General features: G+C 33.1%; 1 protein-coding gene across 7 annotated transcripts; it reads left to right on the top strand.

Moving 5' to 3' along the window:
• LOC109331650 (serine/threonine-protein kinase EDR1-like) lies at positions 15,982-25,995 on the top strand. Of its 7 annotated transcripts, none has more exons than XM_019566286.1 (14): positions 15,991-16,164; positions 16,249-16,949; positions 18,300-18,737; positions 18,964-19,067; positions 19,658-20,853; positions 21,030-21,070; positions 21,440-21,508; positions 22,516-22,616; positions 23,162-23,240; positions 23,347-23,445; positions 23,540-23,608; positions 23,819-23,868; positions 24,237-24,413; positions 25,442-25,995. In XM_019566286.1, the coding sequence occupies exons 2-14, from the start codon at positions 16,518-16,520 to the stop codon at positions 25,569-25,571; spliced, it is 2,985 nt and encodes a 994-aa protein (XP_019421831.1). In that variant the 5' UTR covers positions 15,991-16,164; positions 16,249-16,517; the 3' UTR covers positions 25,572-25,995. The 7 variants fall into 7 exon arrangements, with proteins under 7 accessions (XP_019421837.1, XP_019421834.1, XP_019421831.1 ...); XM_019566288.1 differs by having other exon boundaries at positions 15,991-16,949; positions 19,658-20,664; positions 20,698-20,853; XM_019566285.1 differs by having other exon boundaries at positions 15,991-16,949.

The following is a 26,322-nucleotide window of genomic DNA, read 5'->3' as shown; positions in this document are numbered from 1 at the left end:
AAATAAATGGATCATACATTTAAAAAAAAGAAGATGAATGGATTATACAATTTTATTAAGGAACTTTATGGATTATAGAAAATATATACCAGTTATATATCAATGTTATTGTGTGTTTTGTTATTATTTTATGTTCCCATTGTACTTAATTAATATTTGCGTTATACTTAAGTATTTAAGCCATTTTATACTTGTTGCTTAACCTCCGTACATTTTTTCTTTTGTAATTTTATTAGCTTAATTGCAGTAAAATCTTTATTTTTACATCTGGATAAAACATTACTAGAGATTATAATTTGAGAAGAAAACATTGTACATCAATATTCATTTTTTCTTGGTTGAACTATGGATTAGGGTGATAATAAATTATAATATCTTACAGTAATGTTTGTTGAAAACCTATGAATTTTATTTTTGTGTTATACTAACTCTAATTTAACAGTTTGCACCTGACAAATGTAACATTTAGACCTTTATGACGAATACATTATGCAGTTTGATTATTATATTATAAATAAAAATAATTATATGAAGACTGAATGATGATTTGACAATAAAAAATATTTACATTGTCCATGTTCACATATTAAATAAGAAAATATGTAAAGGTTTTTTGTGTGATATGTGATTAGTCTTTGTTCCCAAAATAGTTGATATATTTTTTGTGCTATTAATTGAAATCATTTTATTGTTTATTGCTTAACCTCAATTTTATTCTTTTCTAAGTTTATAATTAAGTGAGTTTTGCATATTTGCATATTACTTTGCATCATTTTTGTGTGACAGGGATCAAAACTTGCAGTTAAAAACAAGCAAGAGGATATTGAAGCTGACCTAAGAGAGAAGATTCGATATATTGTAAGTTCAAGCAATCTTTGGTTTCAATTCTTATATTGTAAGTATGTCATAATTTTAGCGACCGGATTAGATAACTTATCTTATGATACGAGCAGACATTAATGTAATAACTTGCAGTCACATTTTATTTGCTTTGAAACTGTCTTTAGCTTCTGTTAATATTCTAACTTGCTGTTGTAGTCGCACTTGCTTTATCGCAATTATGTTTGTGACTCAGTTATTGTGGAAATTCCAAAACCACAATAATGCAAGCACAATAATAATTACGGGGTGCAATTTAAAACAGAAAAAAACAATTTACATTTTAAATTGTATGTTTATCATGTTTCAAATATGTTATAACATTTTCATCCTTTCGATCTTTGCAATTTAAAGCAATCAAAAGTGAGAAGATCTGTTGAAGTATTGAGGACTTATTTTCACATGAAAAGTCCAGTGGCAGCACGTGCAGCAATTCACCGTCTACAAAATCTAGGAAATTTGGACATCAATTTGCCATTATGGGAAGATTCACCACCAGTGGTGCCAATTCATAACGCGATTAACAGACGGTGACCAACGATAGATATGATATTTGGTCATCTTCGATTCCTTAAATAGCTGGAGAACCCTTGCCACCCACATTCATAAGCCTATTACAAAAGCTTTTGTTGGACTTTTCTATGGTTTCTTTATTTGACTTCTAAAAACTTAATTACTCTAGTTACATTATTAATGTGTATGTGTGATGGCTACTTTTATTCAACCTATATATTATGACTCTTCTCCTGTTTTGTTTTAATTTTTACTAGTAGTTTATGTGTGATATTTCTTGTCATTACTCTATTATGACTTTTCTGGGTTATTTGTGCATACAACTTAATCTGTGGTATAGGGTTTCAGAGAACCTAGGATCCAGCGAAATCTTCATATATGATATACACATAGATTCATTCAGATTAAATGATCCATTATAAATGGAATTTTTTGTAAAACTTTTTTCATTACTGCATGTTTTTATTATCCTTTGTTAGCTTTTAATGCTGTATCTAATTATGTGATTTAAGCTAAAAAAAAAAAAGTTTGATATGTGGGTTGTTGTTTAATTTGAAAATTAGAATGAGGGATCGGTCAGGATTAGATGTTTAAGTGGTATATGAATAGATTATAGAGAAGTACGCTGAATTCTTTCTTGTTAAGACTCCAAGCATAAATAAAATGCTCTCATCATCATCATGCATCTAATTGTGTTTATGTGTTACATGTCATATCTAGTTTTTGTTTCTATCTGTCACATTATCCTATAACAAAGTTGGACATTTTTTATTCATTTTTGTTTATGATCTATTTGGGAGTTGGATTTTGAGTTGAAAGAATAGAAAAAAATACTTTATAATCATTTCACAAATACATTTGATAACTCTCAAATCTTTCATTTATCTTTCTTACCCTTTAAAATTATACTCTCAAGCGAAACCTTAGGAAGTCATCATCTAAAAATTAAATTTGGTTGAATTCCTTTTATATGAATTAATAATATTTTAGTGTTAAAGCTACTGTTGTGAAGTAGTAAAAGACTCAAGCATAGAGCCAAACGAGTGGCCTAGAGCTGCTATATAGTTTTGTCTGGATAGGAAAAATAAGCAGAAGTTTTCACATGATGCATAATTATAGATAGGTATTGGAAAAATAATGTTTGGATGTATGAAGGTTAATAGAAAGGTTTAAAGCTCTAAAATTTATAGTGCAACAAGACATTTTTTATATAATAGATGCCATTAATAGGTGGGATTTGAAGGGCAGTACGAGGTTGAATTATAGGAAGGTATACGTTCAGTTTAAGGATCATGAACAAAATATTAATAGCTTTGGAAGAGTTTTTTTAAAATAGTTTTGGAAGAAAGATTTTGGGAGGCAAAAGAAAGTATTGGGTACCAACCCTTTCCTCTTTCTTCCTCCACAAAATCTTATGAAGCCAATTCTTTATCTGTTGTTTTTTCATAGCATGAGCTGCGATGGTTGTGTTGGATTTACCTTAATTATGGAAATTTTGGGAAGTTATAGTTGTAATTGAGGTAGTGATGCGATTGAGGAAATTTCTAGAACCATAATAATTGTGGAATATAATTTAAAACATGGTATATAAAAGCATGCACTAGGTGTATACATTGAGAAAGTATCTTAAATTATCTCCAAATTTAGTCATTTTCTCATATTATATAAAATATTGAAGTATCTCCTTCAGGTTTTTACTTATGCTACTTGTTGACTGTTAATAAGCATGGTGATTTTAAAGAAACCAAAAAACTGTTTATTCCAAAGGATTCAAAACAGTGTGTTATGCAACCAAAAATATGTCCATTATCCATGTTTGTATCTTAAATACAATATGAGTAAAACCTTCAAAAAAATTTGTCTGAGTAGTTTTATAGGCCAAAAAAAGTCTAACTTTCCAAGATATGTTTCCCTCAAGTTATTAACCCTTTTGCTTTTAGATATTCAAAAATGAAACTTTTGTTTTTCCTCATATTGAACTGAGTTAATAAGTTTCCTTGTTATTTGTATTAATAGGGCACGATGTAATTTATCCAAACCTCAACCCATCCAACTACTTCAGTTTTGTATATGTGGGTTTGTAGGACATGTTTCCCTTCAAATAAAACCCTTTAGCCTTCATTGGGTATTTTTTTGGGTTATTCTGGGGTATTTTTTTGAGCTTCACTGGGATGTGCAAAGACCTAGTTAACTATTTTTTTATCAGCAATAAAATAAATTAATAAGAAAAAATAAGATTAGGAAAACAAATACTACTTCTATCCACAAAATCTCTAGAAATTAATAAATAAGGAGATAATTGAAATGGTGCAATACACACCCCACATATGAGTAGTAAGATTCCAAAATTGTAAGAAAATAAATTGCAACATCTCACCTAGGTGGAATGAAAAATTCTTGAATATAATCTTATTCATCACGTGCCAAATAGAGTTATCTATTTAGTTTCATATTCTAATTAAAATACCTAGGGTTTATGTTATAATGTCAGACGTGGGCATACGTGGGTTGTATAGAGTGTTCTTCAAATTTGACCATTTGTCCTCTTTACCTTTGACAGATAGAAGAATTTAGTGAAGACTTTCCATCATTGAGCACTGTGCATAAATGGGAGATGAACTAGATAAAACCACGTGGAATGTGAAATCATCACGTCTTTAAATCAATCATATTATTTCTTGATCAGTCATTTTCCCCACCTTTAATTATGAACAGCTATAAAAGCAACCATTAAGTACCACCATTGTGGTTTACTCAGTGATGCTTTATATTCATTTTTGCATTAAACCACATGTATTTTCCACTGACTATAAGCAATCCTACTCAAACCAAACTGCAGGAATTTTAACTTCAGACATCTACTTAAACAAGAAGAATTCTTTAGAAATTGATTTATCCGTTTATTGGTGATGCTCTCTATATTCTCTTAGCTTCTTAGCAACCATGCAAGAAAGAAAAGAAGGGAATTGAAGAGCAAAAAGAGAAGAAAATATTGAACTTTCATTATTGGAATTAAATTATGCACAAAGGCAAAGTGAAAAGAATGTATACAAAGGAAAATTGGTAGTTGCTTGAAACTCAAGCTACTATTTAAAGTAAAACTAATTCTAACTACCATAACCGAAAACTATCTAAGAATGAGTCATCTTGATCTTTAACATATTCATCTAAAGTTGTAATAATTTATTATCAAGGAAAATTGCATGTTAATCCAATGTATATGGATGCTTTAAATTACACTCAACAACTATAATGTGACCTCAATTTTGAGGATTTGTGAGTCTCTACAACGACATCACAACCGTAATTTCACCATATTCAACCACAAGCTTTCACAACTGTGATAAAGACAACACAATCACAATAATAACCACAATTTAGAACATTCATATGCACATTTATTGTCCGTAGTTTCATATATTCCCGACCATAATAATAATATATGTTCTCTGTATTGAGGTTGTCGGGTTGAAGGGTTGGAATCCAGGCAAGAGATTGTCTGAATGTTGTTTGAGTTCTGCGAGCGCTTAAGTGGATACCTGAAAAATATACTTTGATGCTCAAGTCAACATTTGAGAGATATGTGTAAAGAAAATATTATGCAAGAATATTATAAGATATAATATTATATGATGACTTTCTTATGAGGGTTTCCTCTAATCCTTGATGGTAGGGGGGAAGGTTTCTCCATTAAGAAATCACCCAATTTAGGATCTAGCTAATCTCCAAATTAGGGGTACAAACAACTCACACTGGTTTGGATCTACAAACTTATTGTCTAAGTTTAGCATCCTTAATAATCTAAGTTTGACTACATGCCTTATAAATGACTTATGGAGATGGTTAGAGGGAAACTAGGAGTGAAACTTAAATTGGAGAAGATTTGTTTGGGAATTTGAATTAATTCATAATCTTTAAATAATTCATAATCTTATGTTGGATATCGATAAGTTACACGAAAACATAAATGATTTCATGGGAATGACCCTACAATAAAGTCAAATATTATTTGGCCAAATCAACATACAAACTCATCATTCTACAAGTTACTATGAGAAACACAGCTGCTATCACTTATATTTCTTTGATACTGATATTAATATAAGCAATGAGTAAATTACCATATCAATAATACATGTTGTAAGTATGAAAACTTTTTTTTTAATAACATAATTATACCCTAAAAATGAAATTTTCTATATCCAGAGCATAGAAATTTTCCAAATAGCTCATAACAATCTTAAACTTTTATTTGATTTTGTTCCAGGTGGCACGACTCTTTGACCTTTGGCTTCAAAATCGTATTCACGGTGAAACTTGGCCTTCCATAGATCTTTAAAGAAAGTAACAATCTTTATTGGAAAAGATGTGTAAAGCCAATAATACTACAAAGTTGTGAATGCAAATCCAAATAACTTGTTTTCTTGTATGAAACCCATTTTGCCGAGAAAGATGTTATTTGAATTTAGATAATAAGCATTTGAATTTAATGATTAATAAAGAAAGATTTAAAATGGAAGATTATGAAAGTCTATGGATTCAAATGATATCATTTTTTATTAAAGAATATACATTTATTATAAATAATGGTTATATTCTGCAAGTTATATGTAAATAATCCATAATTCATATTATAACACTTTATGAGTGACTTTCAATGGTCAAGATCAATTGTAAGTTTAACAAATAATCTAACTACATGTTGCTTCATTGATATAAAATTAGAGACAAAATAATCTAGCTACATGTTGTTTCATGGATATAAAATTAGACACAAAATAAAGGATATGTAAGTTCAGTTTTCATATTTCCTGTGAATAAGTTCAAGCATGGTTCTACTCTACTCTTTATTTGATATAAATGATCTTGATTGTACCGTGATAATATCCATCTTTAAGTAACTCATTAATTGTCTATCTCTCCTTCATTATATATATATATATATATATATATATATGAGAGAGAACAATTAACATAGACTGATATTTAATTTCATTTTACTTTTATGTGAAAAAAGATCTAGGTATTATTAATGTAAAAACTTTTTTACAATAGTGTAATAATTATGCATTGTAATATTTATAGATAGTTAGTATATAAAACTTATATATTGTTAGTGAATATAATTTTTTTACTGCATTATTATTATTTATATTTAGAGAAAAATGTATGAACTAATAATGTATAAGCATATAAGTTTTACTCATATTTATTATATTATTCATCATTTATGTTTAATCATTATTAACTCTTCAAAAAATGAATATAAATAATGATAGACTTTTGGTAAAATCATTCCAGGAGATCACAAGATATCAAAAAAGAAAGAAAAATAATTATGATTTGCTCGTTTCTGAAAATATGTAGTAGAGAGTTAAGAATTCTAATTTGTTTTCATCCTAGAAATCAAAAGCATATTTATAGAAAAATAAAATTTTCCAAGGAGAATAAAGTCAATGTTGAATATATATAAAATTTTATACTAACAATATATATATTATATTCTTATATTTAATCATCATTAATTTTTAAATATTTCTAATACAAGTAAATTACACATAATATATTATCTCTATATAATAATCCCGAGATATTTTATAGTAGCCCTGATTTAAAATTTTAGGTACAAGAGCTATAGGTTTTAATATTGAATATTTTATCATTATTATTTGCAATTATCATTTTTCAATCGTTGTAAGTCCCGAGGCTTTTATGACTTTGGAAGAATTTAAAGCATGCTACCATATTGCACAAAGCTCTATTATTAAGATCGGTTATGATATTGATGAAAGTCACTGAATTTTGAGTTATGTTATATATTTTATATTAAATATAATATAGTTATAAATATAAATATTATTATTTGAAATATATAATAAAATTATTAAAATAGTTCAATGGTCCATAATACTAGAAATGACTATCAGGTTAATTCATTAAGTGTCATTTTGAAAAGATAAAATTTGTTCATGCACAATCTGGTTCTGAACAATTGGATACCATACAGTTTGACTAATTTTAGTTGGTATTTTTTATTTTGACCGATTGAATTGAGTATTCGATATATTTGTCACAGTTACACACTTAAAAAAAATACATATCTATATTTTACTGAAACGGGATTAGAATATACATAAAAGGGAATTAGAATTATCTCTAGTACCAAAAGGAAGACTATTATGGAAAAACAAAAAAAATCACATGTATTTACACTTTATTTATAGTGAGAAATACTTTTACCCTTAAATCTAAAAGGAAAACAATATCCTCTTCTCTAGTTTTGATGATCCTAACACATGGTGGAACTTTTCATGTATTGGTTGATGTTATCTTGTTAATGTTACATGTTGTGGCAATTTTGTTTGTCGTATAAAGTTGGGTCATAGCCTTAAGCCCACGTTTTAGTATTTATTTTGTAATAAAAGAAGCCCCGAACGTGCTTTTATGTATAATTATGCATGACATTGTCTAGATTCACGATTTAATAGATTAAATTAGTTATGCCTTATACGATATCTTTTTTAATTTGAAGTCCAACTCAATCAGGAAAGTGAGGTATTTCTGCTTCCACTTGGTTGTACAGTTAGAAAACGACATAGGATAGACATAGAGTTTGCTTGAAATATCAAGAATGAGTGAAAAAAAGATTGAGGAAAGAAAGGTTGACAAAAGAAGATGAATAAAAAATATGGTGACATTTTAGTTGTTTAATATAATAAAAAATGAAAAAAAAGTAAGGAGAAAAAATATTTTTATTATTAATAATGACGACATTTATCTTTTAGTTTACTTTCTCATAATTTTAACAAATTAGTGACATTTACGAGCATTGCTAACATAAAATATATTTTTTATAAAGTTGGCGAACTAAACTTTTCCATTTTAGTTTTCCTCCCAAATTTGAGAGAAAACAAAAAGACATGATTGTCATCATTTTTTATTTCATTCCCTTTATTGAATATACTATAGAAAATATTATTTGTACTCCCTTCCCATTCATTTTTCACTTTTCATCCCAACGGGGCAACCAAATATGTCCATTGATGATCACTTTACTACAAACAAGTAACTCATGCCACCACTTCCTACTTGTATTGCGAGATACTCCTCAAAATACGCAATCATATTAGGAAAAGAAAAGAATAGTATAAATGAGAAAATTAGTAACATTTTACTATACATTTTCATTAAAATAATTTATTACTGATACATTTTCATCAACATTTTTCTATACATTTTCAAACTATATTTATCATATATTTATTGCTTCATTAGAAAAATAATTTTTAGTTTTAAGATTGTATGTCACGAACCCAAAAGAGATTAGTTCCTTACTCATGAGATATTGGATAATCTTGGTACTAAAAAATATTCCAAATTCATCATTAATAAACTTCAGTATATAGGGCCAATTATTCAAAGCATCTCCTTTTTACTTAATAAAATTTGGGAGGTTCTTATTCAACATATTTTTTGGAAACTAAACATGATAGCTAACTTCATAGCTAAACTTAGCTTGAGTCTTCAAGTTTTCTTAATGTTCTAGGATGTACCACCTACAAGAACCTTTAGTATCTTGCATATGAACTAGTTACCTATGCTTTAGTTTGGTTATTTTCATCTTTAAGTTGTACAAAAAAGAAGATCTCAATTCATCAAAGAATGCATTTTTTTTGGTATATCGACAAAGAAAAAAATTCAGACTAATGGAGAAAGATCCATCTCTAAGATGTGAGTTACTACAATAGGAGTTGTATTCCAGAACTGGACGTCATCATAATTATGGATTCTAACTTTTGAATAAAGTATGCCACCATATTAGCATCTCTCAACACATGATTGTAACACCATCAATTTTTAATGTATATTGTAGTAATTATTTATTTTAACAAAAAATAATTTTAGAAATTAATCGATAATAATTTAGGCTAAATCGTAGTTGAGTGTTAGTCTTGTTTAGTGAATTCCTATTTTGTGGTAAATTTTCATAATTTGCTGTAACGGAAAGTTTTTGAGCTACTGTCGGGCCCAAATTCGGCCCAATAATGTATTTTTGAGTTTCATAGTTCGGAATCGAATTCTGATTGCGCCATTCGAAATATTATTTCTAGTCAATATAGACATCAAGTTTGTCCATGACACATTTCTAAATATTTTTAACTCCAAAATCGGTATTTCAAAATTCTAACCATAAACCGAAATCGGAAGATTTTAATATCTAGCCGAATGTTAACCGATAATAGTTGGACATGTTTTAATCGCGAATGTTTCGCCAAAGAGGTCACTTCACTGTCACAAGTGAACCTTGCATGTCAAGCAAGCAAAAATACTCATTTATTACACAAAACCCTTTAAACCCTTCATCTACCCATTACACCATTTACTCTTGAAAACCTTTGGTTTGTCTTCTCTAAATCTGATCCATTTCCTTTTAAAAGAGCCCCTCTATAGTTAGAAAACCCTTGACATTTTATTTCACTCTCCTTCTTCTTCATTTGGGTTTTCTCAAAAAACTCCAAGGTAAATTCTTAGTTTTCGTTCTTCATCTCTTCAAATCTAACCGTTAGTTGATTACGAAATTTTAGTATGATGTTTATACGTATGTTATGAACATTTTCAACCGTAGAAAATTTCTAATAATCTTCCTAACTCTTGTTTTACTCAAGAACTCGAAAAATGAGTTTTTGTGAATTTAGAAATTGTTGTTTTGAAACCATGAAACATTGTTGTTCATGGGGCTGTTTTAGTGTTTAAAATATGCATGTTGTTGATTTTGATGAAAGGAGATGATGATGAAATCAAGGCTATCTTGATTTAGATTGTCGTTTTGAACATGAGATCAATCCTTGTAAAGAAGTTGTTGAAATGATCATGAACACGATAGGAATCGTGAACGAGACTTTCGAAGATAAAGGATGGTTCAAGAATATGAATCTTGGACCGAATGGATGAAAGTATTGGATGTTCTTAAAATAGATTAACATGATGTCTTTATCTTAAATAGCATGAAAACGATTTAACTCACAAATCACTGATTGTTTTTTGTGTTTAGTTTCGAGGCGTTCGAAGTCGGACAACCTACTCATTCACGTAAAAGAGATCAATCATGCTACAACCTAAGGTGAGGGAGAATACATTGTGACATACTGGTATCCGAATATGACACCCGGATCTCCCAACTACCTCAAAAGTTGGGAGCTATATTTGTTTTTATTTAGAAACTCGTACTTAACCAAATGATTGTATGTCTGGATTAAGTACGGATGATTTCTTAAGTTGTATACCCTAGGATAAATTAAAATATCAAGTATTGCGGTAGTTATCCATAAAGGAACATCACTCGAGAAACTAAAACGCGTAGGGATCGAAAATAACGAAGATTTTTGATCTAGTGGCGCAAAAGGGCGAGGAAGCAGTCCAGGCTGATGGACATCTCTCGCCTAGGCGAGGGATAAAAAGTAGCTAGAGAATTCCTGGTCCCCAATTGTCGCTTGAGCGAGCCACTCTCGCTTGAGCGAGGGCCAAACAGTGCATTTCACCTGTTCTGGGCAATTCTGGTTGCCCGAGCGACAACATCTCCCCAGGCGAGACCCAAGAGGTGATTTTGACCAATTTTTGATGGATTTTTCACTTGAGCGATAACTCTCGCTTGGGCGAGAGCCATGCATAGAATTGAGTCTGTTTTGATGAAATGTCGCTTGAGCGACAGTTTTTTGCTTGGGGGAGAGACAAACAATATTTTTTATTGCTTTTGATGGGTTGATTGCTTAGACAATAACTCTAACTTGGGTGAGAAGTATATTTAATAATTGAGAGAGATCGTGGCTCGAACGAGGAGCTCGATGCCCAAATCAACAAACTTATACAATTACCTTTGTTCTTGCGCCTTATTCGGGCAAGGATTCCGACGATGACGTCGTGAGCAAGGCGATGCCTAAAAAGGATTACATGATACCACTCAACGAGGTCGTCTAACTATAAGAGGCTTGGCCATGTGGCCATCCAGGATAAATTCAGCGATGGTTCATAGTGGTAGGGATGTTATTCATATATTACATGATAACGTAAGATCGGGTGCCACAAGAAGCATTCATTTGGGAGATATCTTAGGATGAGTCAATCGATATATAAGAATGATTAAAAGATTTAATCGGCTAACCTCGGTTAGTGTGCATACTCATTATGAATAACGAAGTAGTGGAGAGGATATTTACAGGACATGAACGAGCTCCGCGATGTTGTGAGGGACGACGATGGCGGTGATTCATCAACAAAGTCTTGAGGGCGAGTATAGGTGAGACAAGTCCCTTGTATTCCTGGATGAGGTATTCTGTTGGACTGGATAGTTCTCATAGCATAAACTAGATAATCTCTGACAACCCCTCTTTGCAATCAAGATCAATGAGAGGGATGCTCAGAAAGTGTTTGATACGACACCGTACTCTTGGTTATTTTCGAATAGTTTATTGGGAGGATATTGGTGTAAGGATGGATGAAATAAGCATAACATCCATACATTGAGATTGTGGATATTGATCCTCATGATCTGAGTTATAACATCATTCATCATTGTGCATTTATGTATGAGCTATATATTGTGTATATTATGTGTGTCTGTCTGGATGTGATATTCCGTGTAATTCCACATCGTCAATGAATAATATTCATTAGATGTCTTACTCCCTTTTCTTTCTACTTGTCTTTAGTTCTCGTTCTCGTTCAGATGGACCGTACCGCAAGGATTCAGAGCTACTGATTCTCGATGTCTCAGGAGGGGACATGGAGAAGTGATGGACACCAATACACCTACAGATGCCCATGTGCCTTAGAGCTAGAGATGGTTTGTGATGGCTCTACTATTCGATTCCCTTCACATCATACGGACTTGGAGGCTTCTTTCACCTTACTTGTTTGGAGATTAGCACCTATTGCACCATCCATTCAGTTTGTGATTCCTCAGGGATTCACTATTGCGGGACCATATACTAGGAGACGGAGTTGGGACAACGTGCTTAATTCCCCATCGTGGAGGAGAACTGCTCGACGGATGCTGCCCAATCTTCAGGCTAATGCGGGAGTGGGAAGTAAGTTGCAAGGTGCGTTCAATGACCTGGAAGAGGAGATGGAGGTTGAAGAGGAGGAGCTGGAAGCCGAAGAGGAGGACTGTGTGGAGTGAGTCTATATAGAGGACTCCATTGAGGTGGTGGACCTCTCCTCCGATTCTGAGACGGAGGACGATCCAAGCGAGTGTCCTAGCACACTCGTTAACACAAAAGCTAGTCACTAGTAGTCATTTCCATTTCTATTTTTCTTTTGAGGCGGGTATCTGTGTAGGGTACTTTTAATGTGTTGAATAAAACAGTCTATTGTGTATATTTAAGTTCGGATAAAAATTGTATTTCCGCCTTGGTTTTTGTATAAACGCTTTCCGTATTTCAATAAAGAATTATTCCGCGATATATTAAGTAGCTTTTAGTTACCATTAGGTAACGATCATTGTCTTTTCCGTAGTTTAGGTTACTTAACGTGATGTTCCAAAAAAGAGTCAAATGTAAATGAAGAAGTTTTACATTACAAAATTTTTTTACCCATTTTTGGGCAATATTTTTGGATTAATTTTTGTAGCGTACATTGATGAAGCTAAACATCCCAATTTTCCATAAAGTAGACGGCAAATGTTGTTAATAATTCGAGCTAGATCACGGTTCCACATTTGTAAACATTTGGAAATGATGTTGATTGCCTACAAACAATCACTCTCCAAAATCAATTTCGATGACCCAAATTCCAAGTCAACCTTAAGCCATATTCAATTTCCTGAAGCTTAAAAAGGATGGGAGATCCAACACCAAAGTTAGTTAAAAATCCAGAAATATAGTGGCCGTTATGATCACAGATCACATCACCACCACTAGTCAAATTATCATTACATTGCAACTACCATCCACATTAAGTTTCAACACTTTATTATCTGGTTTGCACCAAAGCATGCTAGATTTAGAATCTTCAATAGAGAAACAATCCAAATAATTCCAGTCACTCATATCGTGATAAATATTATTTACAACATAACTAATATCTCAAGATAAGCTCCTAAATATAGAGTTATTCTTCCACCTATAGGCCCACCAGGCACCAGCTAAAAATAAATTCCCATGTAGACTTCAAGAGTTCCCCATTAACTAGGATATGCACGACTGATTATCCCAAAAAGGTTGATTGTTGAAGCCCATGCATTGCCAAAAAATATCTGAATCCTCACAGTCACGAGGAGTGTACATGATATTTTCCACATCATTATTACACATAAGACAGAGTGGTGAACTCACCATATTTCTTGTGTATCTAAGTAGATTAGTAGGCGAGGAATCATGAGAAGATAAACAACAAGGAAAGTTGACTTTTTTCAGAATTTGACTTTTCCACATCCAGCACTAGTAAGGCATGAAGTTGCCTACCCCATTCGTAGATTTTAACCAGTAATATCCCGAGTTTGTAGTGTAGTTACCAATAGCACGATTCTCCTAAATTCAGCAATCATCTAAATGAGTAGAGGATGTTGGGACTTGAATACCGCTAATAATATCTGATACCAAAGTAGGAAGCACCATTGACAAAATATTAAGGTTCCAATGCCCATCTCTCTAAAGATCATCCACTCTCATCCTAGTATTTGAAATGTGAACAAAATCCACCATAGTGCAAAGCTTGCCCATTTCAATCCAATTATCATACTAGAAAGATTTTCCACCACTACCTAGTTGTAGATTGAACCCATCACAAAGAACGGTTGTAGGTTTCACAATATTCTTCCAAATTGGTGAAGCAAGCGACTTAGTAGGAGCAAACAACATGAAACAACCTTTAAGGCACTTCTCTCTCAAGATATTGCACCATATTTTATTGATATCTTGGATCATACTCCAACTTAATTTTCCAAGAAGAGAGATATTTGCTGAGCGTAAGTCTCAAATCCCAAGACCCTCATGTCTCTTGTGTCTAGTAACGACATCTCATCCAACTAGATTGAGACTCCACTTTCTAGCATCACCACTCCAAATAAAGTTTCTACACATCCTATCAATATTGTTACACACACTTTGATGGAGCCATATACTCTGCATTGTATAAGTCATAATGTAAGTGGGAACAAATTTCACTAGACATAACCTACTAGCTTTATTTAGGAGGTTCAACTTCCAAGTAGTCGGACGAACTTAAATCTTCTTCATCAATGGATTAAAATTAGATCTATGAATTCTCCCCTTGAACTAGAGAGATTCCTAATTAATTACTCATATTAGTAACTGGATGCATACCACACATATTCATAAAGTTGGTCTTTTTTCTGCTAGTCACGTTCTTAGAGCACATGAATTTAGATTTAATCACATTAACCTTTATAGAAAAACATTATTCACATAGTTAAACACTATAACTATATGATACCCATTTCAACATGAAATCAAATGAGTTAAAGGAAGTATGTAAAAAGGAATAATACGTTTTGAGAAAAAATATATGCAAAGTGTAAGAGTTTTTTATATTATTATTGTGTCATCTATTATTTAAATCTTTACATTGAGTGTATATATATATTAGTGTGTGTTTGGTATAGATTATATTTTTAGTTTCAGTTTATAAGATTATAATCTGTTTATGTTCGAGTATCTTAGCTAAAAAATGAATATAAACTAATATGTTTTGTCTGAGTAAGGTAGAAATATTGTTTTTTATATAGTAAATTACAAAAAATGGTATGAGGTTATTTGTTTATGTTATGATTATTTTGATTGCTTTTTACACTATTTTTTAAATATAATTTTTTTTAATATTTACCTTCATATATTTTACTATAAACTTTTAAATTTGTAATATTGCATAAAAAATTCTAGAAATATATATTAAAACAAAGTACAATATAAAAACCAATATCAATATTAAAAAACAATATAACACACAAATAAATAGAAATCGCTAAACTTGAATTACATAATTCACAAAATAAATAATACACAAATATCAAAGAAAACCAGTATTTGTTGAAACTATTTTATGTGTTCATATACGTGTTTAAATAAAGGAAATTGTTATGAGAGTAAAGGGGTTTGGTGGTAATAGAGATGGAGGAAAATGAGAGTTATGAAGTTTGATGGTGATAATATAAAAAGTTATAGTATTTGGTGGAAGAGTAAAATAAACCAATCTATAATTATGGAGCTTCTATTTTTAGCTTGTTTTTTCAACAAAAAAACTAAGTTTATAATTTCATTTATTGTGAAATATGGGCTAAAACTCATACTTTTAATATAACTTCATGTAGTATACCCCGTAAAAAATAATAATTTGTAGTACCAATCACAGATTTTTTTTTTGGTGTGAGAGAGAATCATAGGTTAATAAGACAAAGGTATTACAAACTATGAGCATAAATGGTTAATTTATACCCTTGCCTTAAGTTAAGCAGTGTTTTGGTAACATTAATGGTTACTTGAAACAAGAAGGAAGAGAAACCGAGTTGTTTATGTTCCCAACCACTAAATTCACATTGTTTTTTTGTGGGAGTGTGAAATCCTTCTGACCCTAAACTCAAGTGGGTCATGCTTTGTGGTCCCTACACTTCCCACTTGCTACTATCTCCTGTCTTAGCCTCTGCCTCTTTGCTTAGCTGCCACCCTTTATTGTTCTGCTCAATACTCCATTCTCTCTTCCATTTTTGTGCTTCTTCTGTTTCCTTCAATTCACACAAAGATCCATTCTTTCTCCATATGGGTTCTCACTTATCTTGGTTTCCCTGATTTCTAATGGTTATGTATGGTTCAAAAATGATGTTCGTGTTGTTTTGGTATGTTTCAGTGTTGTCTGGTATATAAGAGACTACTCCAATTCAGTTCAAGCATAAGGGTCATTTTGATTGAGAAGGGTTTACTATAAAGGTTTTTGCTTTAATCTGTTTATGATGTTCTATGGTTTTGATTGTTTTGGTTTCTGGAGTTAGTAACTATTTGCCAAAAAAGGGTAGGTTTAGTATAAGTTTCTAAGACTTGGATTCATGCTTGGTGTAAGAAAAAGATGGAAATATTTCCAATTCTTTAACATTCAGTACTATAGCTTAGTGAAAAGATATGAAGAATATTCTTAAGAAGCTTCATATCATGTCTAACCAATCAGAAGATACAGCAGCACAAGGGTCTACTACTTCATCAAGGGGAAACAAGTTCAATGATGGTTCATCTACCCCGAAAAAGATTTCGAATTGGTTGCATTCAGTTTCTAATAGGCAGAGTCCTAGTCCTCCATCTCCCCAAAGAGTGGAGCTATTTGATTCAGTGAGCAGTGGTGGATTGGATATTGTTTCTGATCCAGTGAGGCGTGATTCGGGGTCTAGCACTTCAAGGGATCCTGAAATGGAAGAAGAACAGCAAATTCAATTGGCTTTGGAGCTGAGTGCAAAAGAGGACCCAGAAGCTGTGCAAATTGAAGCTGTTAAGCAGATCAGTTTAGGATCTTGTGACCCTGATAATACACCAGCTGAAGTTGTGGCCTACAGATACTGGGTAAGTCACATTTACTTAAGGTTGATTTCAAATACTTGTTATATGATGGTGCCACAAGAACAGAGGGAATTTGAAGACATAAGTTTAATTATCATGTGTCATTTGCGCCGTTTCCGCAATTTCTTGAAGAAATTTCTGACGCAGTGATGATGCTTAATTTGCATATTCTAAAGTATGAAGTTCTATTAACTGTAAAGATCTTAGCCTGGTGAAGTGTGGGGGGAATTATGAAAGGAAACATTCAGGGACTGTTTTATATTGCATTTGACCTCACTCATGTGGGCTATTTCCCCTTAAATGTTCATATCCTTGTGAAATGACATGGATATCAGAGTGTGATCATTAGTAGAATTTCGGTGTTGTTAAATATGATAGTAGCATTTTAAGCAATGCCGTTTCGGTTGGAAATACCTATAAACACCATTTGCTCATATAAGTGATTTGTGTTTTAAAATGTCCAGAACTGCAGTCATACGCATTGGAAAATAATGCTGAAGTTTCAGCTGAGATGCTTTGTTTACTTGGATTTTTGACTTATCTGGACATTAAGTGGGGTAGAATTATAAAAATAGGAAAATGCTTAACTTTACGAAAGCGGATTTGTGAATGTTTAGTGATGAGTATTTTGGGAAGTAAATTCCTTCCATTATCTCCTGTTCCTCATTTTTCTCCAACTGGTCTCCCTTTTCTCCCCATTTATTGTACAGCCACATCAGTTTGTGGTCAGATTTGTAGATTTTTTCATAGTAAATAGCACTACTCTATTAAAAAAATTGTCAGCATCTTGTTATGAAGATATTTCAAACTTCTTTTGGAGTTAAGGTTGTATTTAAGTACTTATACCATAATATGCTTCTTAGGAATTCATAAAAAGAAAAAGCTTCTTAGGTCTTTGTATGTCAGTCAAGGGTGGCCTTCCTTTTAAGATTCCGTGACTGCCTTGATAAAATGACCACTTGACCCATATCATGTTTTTTAGAAAATGGATGTAAATTATTTAGATTTGAATTAGTGCAAATATGTGCTTTCACAATTTAACTTCTAATTTTCAATTGTTTGGTCATATATATTGTTAATTATTGTTAACTTATGATATGGCTAGAGTTGTATACTTTGCCACACTGATTTCTTCAAAGTCTGTCCATCCTCTAGTTTTAGGATTCACTCAAGCAAATTCACAGAAACATTTTTTCTAATATTGTTAGCCTTCTCAAGTGATAACATTTATTGAACAGTTCTGACTTGAGATGAACTTATTACTATATGCCCCTTGGTTGCTTTACTCTAATTTATCCAATTTATATTCTTTTCTAACTTATCTCATATGGTAGATTTATCCATGCTTCACAGAATTACAATGCTCTTGGTTATGATGACAAGATCTCAGATGGTTTCTATGACCTTTATGGGATCTTAACCGAGTCAACATCTGCAAGAATGCCTTCCTTAGTAGATCTGCAAGGAACACCAACCGCAGATGGTGTCATATGGGAAGCAGTCTTGGTCAATAGGACTGGAGATTCCAATTTGTTGAAACTTGAGCAAAAAGCGCTAGAACTGGCAGACGAGTCGAGAACAGATTTTGAAGTTGTCGTAGATAGTAGTTTGGTGCACAAGATTGCAATATTAGTGGCTGACTATATGGGTGGACCTGTTGAAGATCCTGCAAGCATGACTAGAGCATGGCGGAGTCTTTGTTACAGTTTAAAAGCAACCCTTGGTAGCATGGTTTTGCCACTTGGTTCACTAACCATTGGATTGGCTCGGCATCGTGCATTGTTATTTAAGGTATTTGTCCCAGCATTTTCTTTTCTGGTATGCATTTCAACTAAGAATGTTCCCATGCATTAGTAATTAGTTGATGGAAGCCTCTAGTAGCATTAATTAGGGATAGAAAATTAAGAGAATGGCTGATCATGACAACTTTGTGCCATGTGCTATGAGATTTTTGCTGTGTTTTTTACGAAACTCCATGCTTAATGTAATAAATTATATTGTTCTATATTCACTGTAGGTTTTAGCTGATAGTTTAGGCATCCCATGCCGGTTGGTGAAAGGACTGCAATATACTGGTTCGGATGATGTGGCAATGAACTTTGTCAGAATTGATGATGGAAGGTAACTGCTATTAAAGTTGTATTTTGGCAACATAGGCAAGTAGGGAGGGTTTACTTGTTTACATCTAGCTCTTTCCTCTGTCCACTGATACACATTTTTTTATGCACACATGTCTCAATTATTATCTATCATCAATACTCAATTTGAGTAGAACACAAATGAAATTTTGATACTCAATCACTCCAATGCTACTTTCTATCTTCTATTGTTCCAAACCATAAACTTTATAACCAACAAGACGTTGGTCTAGTGGTGTAAGGCGTCACTAGATCCTAAGGGTTCGATTCCTGGGAGCGACACTTGTTAGGAGAAGCAGTAACGCACCCCGAAAGGGATTAGTTCCTTACCCATAGGGTGAGGGGATACCCTTGCTTATACCAAAAAAAACCAGAAACTTTATTTTGTTACTAGTGTCTTTGTCTTTTAGTTTGACTTTCCTCTTTTGGCATTTTGTTGATTTTTTCAATGGATTCTTTGAAATTGCCTGTAGCTGAATGTTCTGTCATTCTTCTTTGTAACTTTTTAAAGTTGGTGTTGCATGCAAAGCCTTGCTATTATGCATCTATAAGTTGTGGTTATGTGAATTACAGGGAGTACATTGTTGACCTAATGGCAGATCCTGGAACACTTATTCCATCTGATGCAACTGGATCACATATCGAGTACGATGAATCTTCTTTTGGTTTTGATTCCTCTCATATAGCATCGTTCAACAGCAGAGTTGGAACTTTGTCTAAAGAAACTTCAGACTTTGGGATACTGGATAAAGGAAACAGATCAAAACATAATGCATACACAGAAAAGGAATCTGTAGTAAGCAAACCTGCTACAAGGAAAGACGAATTAAAGAAACCGTCAAGTGAATTAAAAAATACTCCCAATGAAGAGAACATCACAGTGAGTGAATCTCCTACCAGACCTAATTATCCATATATGCATGTTAGATCTCCTTCTTGGACTGAAGGCATCAGTTCCCCTGCAGTACGTAGAATGAAAGTCAAAGATGTTTCGCAATATATGATCGATGCTGCAAAGGAGAACCCAAACTTAGCTCAAAAACTTCATGATGTTTTACTTGAAAGTGGTGTTGTTGCTCCTGCAAACTTATTTTCTGAAATTTATCATGACCAATTAGGTTCCTCATCCGAGGCTAGTTTACCAACTACAGAAAAAGATGAATTTAAACAGGGAGGTGTGCATAAAAAAACTAAGGCTTTATTTTTGCCTCCTTTGCCTCACCTCAGACATCATTCCAAAGCAAGTCCTGTAAGTCAGCCAGTGCCTTCTGAGCCTGTAGATGGTTTAGGAATCGGCATTCCTCCTGATACAAGGACAAACTCTGGACAACATGCACTATCTCAGGAAGCAGCAACTCAGGCAAAATATGGGGAAAATGTACCAGTTGCTGCTGCAGCAGCAGCAGCTGCTGCTGTTGTGGCATCTTCTATGGTAGTTGCAGTGAAGAAGTCAAGCACTGAATCAAATATCGAGATTCCTCTAGCAGCTGCTACTGCGACAGCTGCAGCTGTAGTGGCAACTACTGCTGCTGTCAGTAAACAGCATGAGCAGGGCAGTCGGAGTGACGGAGATACGGATGGTTCTGGTTATGAGCTGAAGGGTAGTGGTGATGGGGAGAATATTGCTTCGGGAGCAAACTCAGAAGGCGAGAGAACATCTGATAGATCAGGAGGTAATGACAGCACAAGATCTGAATCTGCGCTGGATGATGTTGCCGAGTATGACGTTCCATGGGAGGAAATCACCATGGGCGAGCGTATTGGACTTGGTATTAACTAAACACTTGTTTTTAGAAAGTGGTTGTGGATAAATAACAATTGAGCCCTATAAGACTCGTTTACATTCTTAGGTTTAGATGGTGCTATTGTGTAGAGACACACATTTTATCTGGTGTAAGATAGAAAGACTTAATTGCTACTGTTGTGGCATATGTTTGGCATGCAGGATCATATGGGGAAGTGTACCGAGGTGAATGGCACGGAACTGTGAGTTTATTATTATCCATGGACCTAATCAGTTGTAATAATTATAGTCCTGCATATGTTTTGCATATTTTTATTTTATTTATTTATTTATTTTTGTTTGCAATGAAGTGTAAACCATTAATGCTTCAATACTGTAACTGTGTATGTGCATGTGCTACAAATTATAAAATGTAACTATATTAACAGAACATGTTTCAATTATTCACAGCATTTAGATTCATTTTAGCCTGCACAAAATAATCATCAATGTTATTACCAAATCTACTGCTACCTTACTTGACCACCCCTCACTTATTGTTGTCAGTATTTAACGTTTGTATATTATGGATTTTTTATATTTACAGCATGTTTCTGCTCTTTGATTTGTAGGAAGTTGCTGTGAAAAGGTTTCTTGATCAAGATTTCTACGGTGAAGCACTTGAAGAGTTCAAAAGTGAGGTAAAAGCCACCTCTACTTTCCCACAGTTTATTCCTTTGGAATTTCTACACATTTATGTTCCTAATACAGCTAGCTGTGGTCATGTGATAAGAAAATCTATAGTGGCTCTAGTGAGAAAGGTAGATCAAATGGAAGATAATCCGATTAAAAGGTTAGAAGATCTTCTAAGAAAACTTTAGGAGAGAACAGTAAGAGGACCTTAGTTTGAATGAAATTTTAATGTATAATTTTTTTTGTTAAAGCCCAACAGCATCAATCGATCCATTTACTTGTAGCTGAGCTCACCTGGTGGGATAAGACTTGGTGGTTATTGTGATAACATATTTTATTTTTTAGATTTTGTTCACGTAGGGTTCTACATTGATTACGACATAATAAAGTTCAAAATGTCTTTGAGATGGCTTTCTGATAGAACACCAGTTTTGATCTGAATAATATTACTGATAAACACGGAAATTACGCACAATACAACAATAGAGTTTCTGTCCCAGAAACACAAGTCTATTATACATACAGAATACAGCAATGACTTGCTGTCCCATAGGGGTCTCCTAGAGAGAGTATTCTCTGTGCAAACTTACAAGATAACCAGACTACTATCACAGAATATATAATGCACCAAAAATAACTGTTCTTAATAACTACTGACATCATATATGCCTGCTAAAAACTGACAACATCGCTTCTGCATCGAAATAACTAAATCTGCCACATGGCACAATTATATGACTCCTAATATTTGTCTACATCAGAACTTCCTACATAATGGATATGTCATCTTCCACATTTATTTCAGATAATTACTAGGGAGTCTTTCATCCAAGATACTAAACTAAAGTGAAAATACTAGGACAATTATCATCGAATTATCATGTTTATCTAACATTACAGGATTTAAGTTTGAAAACCATCAAATTGAACCCTTTCCTGTTACATGTCGCGGGTAGCAATTCTTGCTGTGAAATATTTATAGATTATGGAAGTGCTTATTTGATTTATGATGTAGGTCCAAATAATGAAAAGACTGAGGCATCCAAATGTTGTTCTCTTCATGGGAGCTGTAACTCGACCACCAAATCTTTCAATTGTTACTGAGTTTCTTCCCAGGTAACTTGAAATTCTTAATTTCCTGAGCTTAATAGAAACTGTTGACTGCAGATTTACAATTTTTTGGAAGTTAATATCTTCTACCACTACCGGTGTAACTAGTGAAAATTGAAATAGATAAATTAGTTGTTACATCTGTGAAGACAAGTGAAAATGCGACATGTACCAAAAATGTTTTCTTATAGTAAAAAAATGTTTATTGGAAAGTAATAACAGCTGATTCACTAAGATTTTTTGGGAATAATAGCAGTACTCTCAAAAACACTTGCTAATTCTTTTTTATATTTTGTGATTATGCACAATCCATTGCATGTTCTAATTTATGAATTTCTTGCGGTGAACTCAGAAAGTTGTAGATAACTATAGGCATGCATTTGCAAATGCACATTTCTTATGTTATTGATTTAACCCCAACGAAATTTTGTATACTAGTTTATTGATTTCGAGGCTCGTCAATGAAGATTTATTTTATTTGATTAATGTCTTTCTGGAGGACATTCTTTTTTCGATTCTTCAAATACTGAGATGTAGATAATTTTTTGCAGAGGGAGTTTGTATAGATTAATTCATCGACCTAGCAATCAATTAGATGTTCGAAGGCGATTGAGGATGGCCCTGGATGCTGTAGGGGGTCTTGTCTTTTAAGTGCAATGCATCTTCATTCATAAAATTATTGCCATAATAACCAGTGAATCTCACATGATATAACCTGTCTCTTCTGACTATTCAGGCTCGAGGAATGAACTATTTGCACAACTGCACTCCAATGATAGTGCATCGTGATTTGAAGTCCCCGAATCTTCTTGTTGACAAAAACTGGGTTGTAAAGGTGCCAAATGAATCTTACGATTAACATTCCTTGGTAACATGCTGAATGCTATTTGTTGAAGCAGTAAGATATCTTTTTGTTTGTTGAATAATAGGTTTGTGATTTTGGCTTGTCGCGAATGAAGAATAGTACATTTCTTTCTTCAAGATCAACTGCAGGAACAGTAAGCTATCATAATTTTATTTCCTTAGTCCAACTGCTGTCTAAAATCCATTGCTTTTAATTTATTTATTCCTTCATCTTCTAATTTTGGCATTGTTTATGACATTCATTTTCTTGTATTACCATTCTGTTGTCTGCATTTATGAAAGAAAACTTCAAACTCACTGCAACTTAATATATTAGTTACTTCAATATGTTTAATATGTTTCAGGCTGAGTGGATGGCTCCAGAAGTGCTGAGAAATGAACTTTCAGATGAAAAGTAAGCTATGTTGTAAAAAACCTTCTTTTTGCTTTTCCTTTACTTAACATTCCCCTTCTTTTCATGTGTACTAATTTTCTGAGGCTCCCCTATCTCAAACCTATCTGCTCATTGGTTTTTTGCCACTTTCGAAACCACTTTTATAATATATTTTTTGTATAACGAAGGGTATCTTCTCACCCCATGGATAAGGAACTAATCCCTTTCGGGGTATGTGACTGCCCTCCCAATAAGTGTCGCTCATAGGAATTAAATATTTGACCTTTTAGCCTATCTGGGGATCCAGTGAAGCGTTATACCACTAGACCAATACCTTGTTAGTAGACCACTTTTATGATGAATATAATAAGTTGTGATTCATTTTGTAGGTGCGACGTTTATAGCTACGGGGTCATATTATGGGAGCTCTGTACTTTGCAGCAACCCTGGGGAGGAATGAATCCAATGCAAGTTGTTGGTGCAGTGGGTTTCCAACATCGCCGTCTTGACATTCCAGATGATATAGACCCGGCTGTTGCAGATATTATCAGGCAATGCTGGCAGACGTGAGTGGAGTATTTTTATTCGTTTTATCCCTCCATTCTTAACTGTGACTTGAATATGTTATATTTCTTTGTTGAAGAAGATAAAATATTGCTTTTGTTACCACAGTTTGAGAAAATTTTCTTTTCATTTTGTTTGGGTTGTTCATAATTACCACTGAGGTGCTGAAATAATAACAATCAAGTCTTAATCCCACTAGGTGAGGCTGACTACTTAATCAAATGACGCCATAATGCTTATCATTTTCATTGGAAAAACATTGGTCTCAAAATTCCTAATCATTTCTTCCGTGGTTTTTCTTAGCTTTCCTTTAAAAATTGGATTAACCTCCATTTGATCTATTCTTCTTGTTGGGGCTTCTAATGGTCTCCTCCACACATGTCCAAACCACCTAAGGCATGATTCTACCACTTTTCTACAATAGGAGTTACTCCAACTTTCTTTAGTGTGCCTACTCATCCAATGCAACATTCTCATCTATCTACATGGACTTTACTCTCTTGTGGAAATTTTACCTCTCAACATTCAGTCTCATATAACAATGCGGGTCTTATAGTTGTACGTTAAAACTTCCCTTAAGCTTGACCAACACCTTTCTATCATGTATGGCATGTGAAGCACTTTGTCGCTTCATCCCCGCTTGAGTCTTATGGTTTACATCAATTTTCTCATCACGTTGTATGATTGACTCTAGATATTTAAATTTAGTGACCTATGAAACAATTAGACATATAATATGATTCAAATGTTTCATAACAAATAGATGTTGTGATGCAGAACATATTAATATGATCTTTTAAAGGGTATAAACAAGCTTTTATGGTTGTGGTGTGGATATGTTAGTTTGTGGTAATGTATTTCTTTTAGTTAGTTCATGTAATAACTATATGCTTTTGAAAGATTTTCTTGCTACAATAAGATGTCCCACTCGGCATGCCAATGAACAGTCGACCCCACCTAGTGGGGCTAAAGTTTGGTTCTTATTTGTAATAAGATGTATGACTAAACATGTTACTTTCTTGTACTATAGAGATCCAAAGTTGAGACCAACATTTGCTGAAATCATGGCTGCTCTGAAGCCATTGCAGAAGCCAATTACTAGTTCTCAAGTGCCTAGACCAAGTTCTCAGTCATTGCGAGCTGCTGAAGATGCCATTTGATAGGAGACAATTGTGCAGCTAACAAAATCTTTTTCATTTTCTCTGCTAAAAATGTCAGAGCAAGTTTTAGAGTATATATGCCATTTGGGATGAGAAATGGTGATTGGTTCAAAGACCATTCTTAGCAAAGGTTGTGATTCTTTTCACTCCACCTTTTCCTTTCTTTTTTTCTGTTCTTCTGTTTCTGTTTGTTTCTTTTTTCTCCTCTACTATATTCAGTGCAGCCATTATCAGGTTGTGACATTTGTTTGTACAAAATTCTTTGGAAAATGTTGTAATTAATTTCTAAATTTTGATGTTCATAACAGCTTTAACTTGAACAGGAAGAAAGGATTAATCAATAGTGAGGATTGTTTGGTGTTGTAATTCAATAACCATGTAAATTGGGAAATTGTATTAAATTGTGAGCCCATTTGCATTGTTATGGGAAATGCTCTACCTATGTCACATTGGGAAGATACTATTTTATTCTCAGCTATTCGGGTACCTTGCTTCTAGCTTATGCTGTTTGGCAATTCTATTCTTATATCTTGTGATCATGTGAAGTAATGATGCTTGTACAACCACCAAATTGAAAAACATGGGTGCCAGTTTTGTCCACGATTACCTAAAGCTCAATCATAAATTATATTCATTAACAAATTATTAATATCTAAGCTTTTTTCTTAATTATTTTGCTTATAATTTTGTTGGTCTCCTTCTTTATATATAATTGAACTAGTTTTATTTGATCTACTCTTCCTACGAGACT

The sequence above is a fragment of the Lupinus angustifolius genome, chromosome LG17 (genome assembly GCF_001865875.1).
Source record: "Lupinus angustifolius cultivar Tanjil chromosome LG17, LupAngTanjil_v1.0, whole genome shotgun sequence".
Taxonomy (NCBI): Eukaryota; Viridiplantae; Streptophyta; class Magnoliopsida; order Fabales; family Fabaceae; genus Lupinus; species Lupinus angustifolius.
The sequence above is the reverse complement of the archived record's forward strand: the minus strand, read 5'-3'. Positions and strand labels throughout refer to the sequence as shown.